This window comes from Scleropages formosus, chromosome 14, assembly GCF_900964775.1.
Source record: "Scleropages formosus chromosome 14, fSclFor1.1, whole genome shotgun sequence".
NCBI lineage: Eukaryota > Metazoa > Chordata > Actinopteri > Osteoglossiformes > Osteoglossidae > Scleropages > Scleropages formosus.
In genome coordinates, this window is record NC_041819.1 from 3522329 (window position 1) to 3531811 (window position 9483).

A 9483-nucleotide genomic window follows, 5' to 3' on the forward strand; every position below is an offset into this window, starting at 1 on the left:
AAACAGTTAACTATACATACACATAATCTAAGACAGACTATACAAGTACTTACATAATAACTGTACATGATATTGTGCAATAGAGGTATTTAAGAAGGAAGTAGTGCAATATGATTTGTAGTGCATAGTGTGTAGTGCATCCAAAATCCAAGCATCCAATAAGACATTGTTGACACAAATATTCATTAGCCAGTCCTCAAATACATTTTCCACACATTATCTCTTCAGGCTTCAAAACAACACCACAGCCTCTATGCATTTAATCTTTGATTTATGAAGAGCACAGGACAATTAAAAACAAGCCACTGATATAAATCCCAGCCTGGCCAAATAGATTTAAAAAAAAAAAAATTTCATTTTCAACATCAGCTGTAGTGACAGACAAGATCAAGAAGAAATTAAAGCATCTTTTCTGGTCTTAGCTGATCAGTCTTTATGCTGGTGATCAAAGGCTTCAAGTTATGCAGATGAGATCTTCACATATCCTTAAGAAAATTTTTTAAAGTCACCCACAGGGTAAATATGATGCTATGCTTTCTTTTTTAACAAACTATATTTTAGAATATTTTTCATTCTGTTGAATATCGCGGTATCACAGGAATATTCACAGGAATGGACAGCATCTAAACAGATAAACCTTTGTAGGATCAACAATGAAATGTCAATAATACATTTCCAATTTGAAGAAGTTCTTGTGTATGGACAATAAACACTTCAGATCGCAGTGCTTGAATCTTCTCCAGAAAAAAGTAATAATGTTCAGTAACAGTAGTCTACTGCTACTGCCTCATGTTCTGCAGTGAATTATACAGTTTATTTTTAAAGTCTGCCAGTAGCGCAAGACGGTCTCCATAGCAAACCATGACTCCCTCATAAAATCACATGTCAGGATTACGTGTCAGGCTCATGCCTAGTAGACGTCACTCAGCATGGCCTGATTATTTTTTGAACTACCAATAAAATATTATTATTATTATTATTATTATTATTATTATTATTATTAAAAAACACCATATGTAGGAAATAATACCTATTTTGTGTTTATGCACCCCAAATGAAAATGAAATGCCAACCTACATTTGCATGATGCACAAAGCTAATAGCTACGAATCAGTGAAAGCTTTTGTACTTCATTCACTGCATTTTACAAAATACAGCGTCAAATCTCTACAGCCACACCCATACACCACTGACTAAAGCAAGCTATTTCAGACATCAGAGACCTTTCTTTTCCTGTCTGGTTTTTTTATTGGCATTACTTTGCTTGTGCTTAAAACAAGACGTAAATCACAGTGGAGTGGTAAAGTTAAATTACATGACACACACAAAGAAACCATATATCAACTAAAGGAAAAAAAAAATGTGAATTTTTCTTTCATTAATGAAATGACAGAATTACTACAGATGTGCACAGGGAACAAAAGCAATACATAAGAAACACAATGAGTAAAAAAAATGTTTATATTAAATGTTTAATCTATATTGTATACTATCGTTTACATAAAGTGCATTGAATTATTTTACCTTCACTGGTACAACTAGGATCAACATTCTGTGCAATCCCTGCAACTGATATACTAAAATCATTAGATACTCTAATAACCATTGAAACTCTAAATGGAAAAATTGCATTAAGGTATGGTAAATTTGCTATTTTGACACTGCACATACATTGATATGTAAGCTTATATTCAGCAGTTTCACATTATATACCGTAATATACACTGTAAATTCCAAATAAGATTAATGGCTTTGAAATCAATTATCATTCACATTTAAAAATGTTATTACCACCCATAAAGACATGAATACAGTACGAGAGTTTACACTTGATATTCTTGGGAACAGATGCCTATTTAAAAAAAAAAAAAAAAAATCAAAAAGGAAAAAAAGGATTTAAAAAAAATAAAGAAATAAAATATCTTGTTGGCCAAACACTGTCACAGAGTAAAACAGCTATAGAAGCCCTTAAAGTCCCCTTGTAGGTGTGATTCCCAGGTATCCTGGTTGAAGTTACACCTACTATGAGGCAGCATTGTTTGTGACACAAGAATATATCCAATGCAAACAACCGAAACCCAAACTCAGAGAAGAAAAATGTGAACAAACTTTTCATGTCCATCCCAATATCTTAGGCCACATCAACGGAATAATTTTAGAGGAAACAACATGATCAAAAAGAGCTAAAAATATAAATATGCTACTTTATAATGCTTAATACATTGTAATATTTGCCAAAGCCTTTTTTCTTCTGAATAGTGTCCATGTACTGAGTCTTACCCTTCCCATTCACCAAAACATGATTTTTTAAACCCAGACAAAGAGGAACATAACATTTTTCTCCTGCAGTATATGGTGGAGCATCTGTTTACTACTCAAGTGATTATCTGTGTGATCCACACTACTGGGCCATGTATTAGTCATCCAATTTATTATATTTATCTTCTTGTGCTTAGATGATGTATTAATCCAAAGGAGCTTTTTCCCATTTTTACAGGTTTGTCTTTCACTGCAACTGTTAAGGAATGTTTCTCAAGGGTACAGTACCCATACAGGTTTGTATCCTTAACCATTACAGTATTTCAATTAATTTTTCTGGTCCACCTAGGCCACCTTATCTCACAAAACACATTGTTTTGCAGCACCTGGAAAAGTGAACTGTGAATTGCATTGTCAAGTTGTATATAACAGCTAAATCCTTACTACAATACCCCCAAAACCACAAGCCTTCAAAAACACTTTATTACCTAGCAATTGCTTTATGTCAGTAGTTCCAGTCACCAAAAGCATAACATAAATATTGTCTACTTTATGGTGAAAGACTAAAGTCAGGCATAAATAATGTCAATTTTATGGTTTTGTCATAAGATCAAGTTGGGTTAGGGTCAAATCAATGCTGAAGACTTCCAGCAAGCCCATAAACCATGCAAATAATGTAGGTACCCCCTTACACACAAGAGTTGCGTTAGCTAAATATATTTTTCAGTCCCATAGTCATTTTGTTGCAGTGAAGTGCAGATGTGTGAAAGGACATGAACCAGCCAGACAATGTTGGAAAAAAAAAAAAAAAAAAAAAGAAAAAATTAACACGGGTAGCATGTATACCAATAAAACAGGGCAGATCACAAAATATTTTAGGTATAGGCCTATATAAAGAACATATAACTTGTGATATGTGGCATACATTTTCACTTCTTGTGAGTTTATCTTCTGTATATGTATAAATCCACAGGAATTTCTTAGCACGCAGAAGAAATTAGTGTGGCATTAAACAGATAAGATAACCAAACAGCTAAGAAAATGTTAATTTAGTAATTCAAACCGAACTACAGGTGCACACACATACAAAGACAAAGATAGAAGACCAACTTTTGACATAATTTTCAACAGGTGAGTGCTTATACAGTGTCAAATATGAATTTCAAAAGAATTAAAAAGTAATCATTTCAAAACATGCAGTTCCTTTGAAGAAGAATCTCACTGAAACCTAATCTAGTTTTGTGATGTTTATTATAACAAAATTTGCACTTTTGTGTTTCCGGGCGTGACGGTCACAGTTGGTAGTTGCCAAGCACAAATTCCACTGTGAATTTCACCATGCTGGTTGCTCTTAACCACATCATACATTCCTACTTCACTGATGGACAGATGATGAAAAACTGGGGGAGTGAGAGTCCCTATTGTTGCCAAATACAGATGCATAGTAATACAGTATATTAAAAAAAAAAAAAGACTCACAGTTACCACAGAATATAAGTTGTGTAACCAAGGCATTTTCAAAACAGTCCTGCAGAAATTTCAAGATGTCTTTTTGACTCCATACCACTAAATGATTTGGGAAATTATACGTTCAACTGATATGTTAAAAGTATATGTAATGTGCTATGTTTACATAATGAACCAAAAATTTTTATCCCTTTCCTAGGGAAAAAAAAAACATATACATGAGAAATAATTGCTGAAATTAAACTGAACACCAACCTTTACCCAAGAATATTACAATAACTAGCCACTGCCATATTTTGGTTTAAATAATGGAAGAAACACAAAAACAGTAATAAAAGAACATTTTAATTAATTAACTAATTTAATGAATTAATTCATTAATTTAATTTTTTTTTTTTTTTGAAAAAACCTCACTGCCCATATAAAAATGGATAAAATGACAAAATGTAAGTATTATTCACCACAATTTTTCCCTTATTTTTTAGGAATTTAAAATAATGAAAAAAATACCAGTTAATACACAAATTAATTTGTAATATTATAATTTTCCAGTGTTTTGGTGAAAAGAAGACTCCTTGGGCCCCCTATTTGCAAAAAGTGCTGTGCGCATACCAGAAGACATTTTATTGATGGAATAAATTTTCTTCGACATCAGGGTGTGCCAACTTTAAATAAAGTCACATTGACTATGCAAGCTATAGTAAATTATCTGAAAATACAAACCAAAATTTTACAAAGGATTGTGAAGTATGAACCAGGTAACATCAGTGAAAAGTCCAAATGTTGCTGGTACATGGCTGATTGTAAAGGGTTACCAATACTTAGTTACTTACAGATTACAACCCCAAAGTCCTGCACAGTAAAATGTACTCGTTATTCCATGTTTACTGAAAAAAAAAAAATAAAAATAAAGAACAAACTGAATGATAAACATGTGATTTCACAATATATGTGGTTATATTCCTTACAATGCATTTGGGCAAAATTACCTGTACATATACAATATTTTGTATTTAATTTCACACCTCTTTTAAAAATCATAATAAAAAATGTATTACCATTTGTGGATCATAACCCACATATTCCTCAAGTATAATTTGTAGAGCAATTAATGTCTGCAATGTAATTTTAAAAAATAGTTCTAATTATACAGTCCGGCACACCCATTTACTGATCTTTAAAGACAGTTATTTTGTGCCAAGGCACACTCCAGCTTGAAGCATATGTTAAGGGAAAATACTATATAATATATACAGTAGTTTAAAACTGGCTGAATGTTGTTTGTTTCTCAAGAACTTCGAGGTAGTCCGGCTCCACTTGAAGTTTCGCTTTTAGTTCCAGATATTTATTTCTGTTGGGCTCAACATACACAGTACTTGGTGCTGTACCATACAGAACTGTCTCTGGTATCCTTTCTGGGTGCAAGAATTGTCGCCTCACGTCATAGGTTGGTGTGTAAATGTATGACGCAGGGCCGCTGTACTTGTACTCAAAAGTGTTTCCGGAAGGTGACTTTTTGTCTGGCTCGAGAATGCCTCTGAAGAAATGATCAGCGTCTTGCACAGGGGAGGGGTCCTCTCGTGGTTCTATGGTACTCACACTGTAGGTGGTACTTCTTAGATCACTGTCCCTGTCTTCATCAGTGTTATTTTTGTACGTCACCTTCAGCTCGTGTAAGTCTCTATAATCCTCCACGGCATTGCCTTCTCTGGATCTGTAAATGGGATTTTTGCACATGTGACCCATTGGATGTGGAATATATTCGTATACGTGCCCAGCAGGGTTTTTAACTTTCGGAACAGACCTGTTACTATACAGACTGTACTGCAGGTTATAGGAGCTCACGTCAGAGTTATTGTTGCTGGTCCGGTCATTCTGAGCCTTTTTGCGTCTTTTCATCACAAGCACAAACAGGCCTGCGGCAACAAAAACAGACATTATGAAGACCAAAAGGAGACTTAGGATCAGAACAGAAAGAGGGACTGTGCTTGAGGGTGTGTTGTATCGCAGGGAACCTTCTGCAGTAGTGGCACTGCCTGGAAAAGATTCTTCAGTTGGAGCCACAGTTGAGACAATAACATCAGAGTAATCGGGACAAAGGAGTTCTGATTTGATAGCTCGCATATCCTGCCCAGACAGCCGCTTTGGAGATCCACATATCACGTCATTTACAACTGTGCCCGTGTTGAGCTGCTCCAGCCAGATCTTCATACCTAACGCGTCACATGAGCAGTCCCATGGGTTCTCATACAGATCTATTTGTACCAGTGATTTTAACTGATCTAACACACCACTTACAGGCAGATTCTGGAAATGATTACTGCGGAGATTAAGTCTGGCTAACGCCAACCCGGAAAAGATATTTGCAGGTAAGGTTTTCAGAACATTGTTGTTGAGAAAAAGCAGTTGGAGATTTGGTACATACTGAAAGGTACCTGACACAATTTCTCTGATCACATTGTATTCTAAATACAAGTACTGCAGACTCCGCAGTCCGTAAAACATTTCTGCTGTGAGGCGCTCAATTAAATTGCCATTCAAGTACAGCCTACGCAAGTTTGTTAAATCCCCAAAGGCTCTGTCATGTATGAGGGCTATCCGATTGTTTCCAAGGTGAAGCAAATCTAATCCAGTGGCTTCTATGAAATCAGATCTGCGTACAACAGGGATGTAGTTCCCTGTAAGATACATCTTTTTTGGGTTGTAAGGTTTTGGCTTTAAATCAGAGATGCTCTCAATCTTTCTCTCCTGGCAGTTAACATTCAATCCTAGATCAGATATTTGTAAATTGCAGGTGCAGGCAGTTGGGCAGTCCAAAGGCACTGGAGATTTGGTCTGGTAAGCAATTATTGGACCATAGTTGTAGGGGATGCGAGAGGTGGGTTTCGACCTTGATTTGCTGGATTGCCGTGTGCCCTTTGTTGGCCTCGATGAGGACCGTAGAACTGCAGATGAGGTGGCTGATGCTGTCGCAGCAGCCGGAGTGGTTTGGAAGTATCCAGTCGTGCTGAGGGGTGGTTGTGGACGCACATCATACTCGGAGATGGCTCTTCTGGGACACAGCTCCTGCTTAGAAACCTCATCAAGGTCTCTCCCGTGCAGTCGAAAAGGTGTTTCGCACACGACCTCCCCCACTAAAGCAGTGTAAGCAATGCTCTCCAGCCAGGCTTTCAGGGCAATGAGCTCACAGGAACAATTCCATGGATTCTCCTCCAACTGTAATTCCACAACTTTGTCCATGTGTTCCAAAAGGCCAATGTAAGGAAACATTTTTAGCCGGTTCCCCCTTAAGTCAAGGTGAGTCAAGGGGACATGTCGGAAAATGTTGGTAGGCAGAGAAGACAACAAGTTGTCATTCAGAATCAGTACCTCTAAATGATTCAGTCTGTTCAATGCATTTGGTTCTATATTGGTGATATAGTTGTAGTCAATTTGCAGATATTCCAAACTCTCGAGACCAACAAAAGTATCATCCCTCAGGACATCTATTTTGTTGTTATTGAGATGCAATCTCCTTAATCCTTGAAGTCCATTGAATGCCCCTGCTTCAACTTCTGAGATGTCATTGTTTCCTAAATGCAAAATTGTTACCCCAGTGTAATTGACAAAATCATTAGCAGAAAGTCTCTTCAAGAGATTTCCCGTCAGTAAAAGATGATACATTGGGAAATGCACTGGACTTATTTCAGATAGTCTGACAATCCCTCTGTTCTCACAGCTCACAGTCAGAATCCCTTCCTTCTCTTCACAGGAACAAAGATTTCTACAAATCTCTCCATAACTGTCATACATCTGTACGGAGCTCAGAGATGCAGCAACAAACAGGATGCTTTTCAATATCCAGATATGCATTTTCACCAAAAAGGACAGCTAAATTTGTGCAGCAGCAATATGTAGTTTCATCTAGGGGGAAACGGAGACATGTTCTGTTTAAGAAACAATCCACAAACACATATCTGAATTCACCACATACAAAGGGTCAGTGAAAAAGTAAAGTGAGATCTGTGTTTTTTGATTTTCTTAATTGGAGATATTAGATGTAACTAAGGCAACCACTGGAAGCAAACAATGCAGTTTGGTTTTGCTGATCTGTCTGGTACATTTGAGAATTAAACAAGTGGGAAAATGTCTCTTCCAAATGTGTAATAGCAAGTCACGACTCTTTTATTCTTCAGCATCTCGTTCTCTAAAGAAATATGAATCTCTGGCAGTCCAGCTGACACATGTACCTCGAGATCTCCAGCGCCTTCATGTATGTGTAACGAATCTATGTAATGTATGTTAACACAGCAGTGCTTTTCATTAGAAAAATGTAATAAGCACGATGAGAAACGAACATGAATACGGTGAATGCCCAGTATAGTAGAGGGCAGAGCAATAAACCAAGTGCAAACGAGGCAGTCTGACATGACACCACACAGCTATTTATGTAATATTTGCATTAATAATAACTTAGCACAAATGCGCACTTGGTTCATTCGTTTACGCCTTTAGCGTTGCCATAAACCTCAAAAAAGAATAAATTCAGTATAAAAAAAAAAAAAAAACGTGAGACTGGGTATATTCAAACACGTCGTCTATAAAGGGGCGTTCAAGGCTGCTTATGCCTCGAAAAAGAGGAACATTGTTCTTCAACAGGAGATTCAACACGAAAAACCCCAAAGGACAATTGCAAAAAAAAGAGACTATTTAATTCTCCAAATATCTCCAGTACTCACCCTGCATATCCGACGACTTGAGAACAGTATCGCAACTCCGATATGTCAACACGGTCTCCTCCTAAAATATCGCAATATATTCAAATAGGAACGGAGCGCAGACCGGCGCGTTCGTTCATCATGGGGAATGTTGAGCGGCCAGCCTCGCAGGACGGGAAATGCTGGTCACAGCCTCCCCCCACACACACACCCCCCGCCCCCAACACCCCCCCCCCCCCCCCCCCCCCCCCCAACACATCCTTCGGGAAATAAATAAATAAATAAATAAAGTACCACAGCAAATATATAAATATAAGCGAGTAAATACATACGCACTGAGTTGATTAAAACGCGAACTACGTCATCGATCTCATACCAACCATTTGCTACCGATGGGATATATATATATATATATATAAAATTAAGCCATTAAGTATGTTCCGCTTATGACGAAGAATTCTCTATTTGCATATTATGCCATGTATGTTGAAATGTGTGCGTGTGTGTCCCTTCACACTTTCTCTCTCTCTCTCACTCATCCTTTATCCCACATCCAAAGGAGTCCGTTTCCAATCCAGAAACCTTCTCCTGCAGTCTCCATCCAACGCGATGCGCATCTTTCGCTACAGACGACGCCGGTATTACGCACACCAAACCCTGACACCGTTATTAATGCCCCATAATGTTAACAAACTCTGTAGGAGAGAGTCTCTTTCTGGCTCAACTCTCACTCAGCCCACGTCCCATCTTGTCTTCATCATAACTGGTAATTAGTTCGCCGTTTGTCCAGGTGAGTCTGGGAATCACGATTCCTTTGGATAAACACACTTTCAAAAATCTAAACCCAAGTTATTGAGCCTGTGTTTGTGCGTGCGTGTGCGTGCGCGCGCGCGCGCGCGCGTGTGTGTGTGTGACATCCCTCCCTGGAACACACACATTTGACATTACCACACATGTCCGACTAGGATGAATGAGTCCTTTCTTATCCTCCCCACTCCATGACACCATACATTAAGGGCCAAGATCACAAAATATCTTTTCGGGGTGATTGCAATAACAA

At 37.6% G+C, this 9483-nt stretch overlaps 1 protein-coding gene across 1 annotated transcript; it reads right to left on the reverse strand.

Annotated features, from left to right (window-relative positions):
• Positions 1–4847: 4847 nt before the first annotated feature.
• Positions 4848–8512, reverse strand: slitrk5b (SLIT and NTRK-like family, member 5b). The gene is made up of 2 exons (XM_018765638.1): positions 8445–8512; positions 4848–7629 (listed from the first exon to the last, which is right to left on the reverse strand). Exon 2 carries the CDS (start codon positions 7576–7578, stop codon positions 4987–4989), a length of 2592 nt encoding a protein of 863 aa, XP_018621154.1. The 5' UTR covers positions 7579–7629; positions 8445–8512; the 3' UTR covers positions 4848–4986.
• Between the last annotated feature and the right edge of the window lie 971 nt (positions 8513–9483).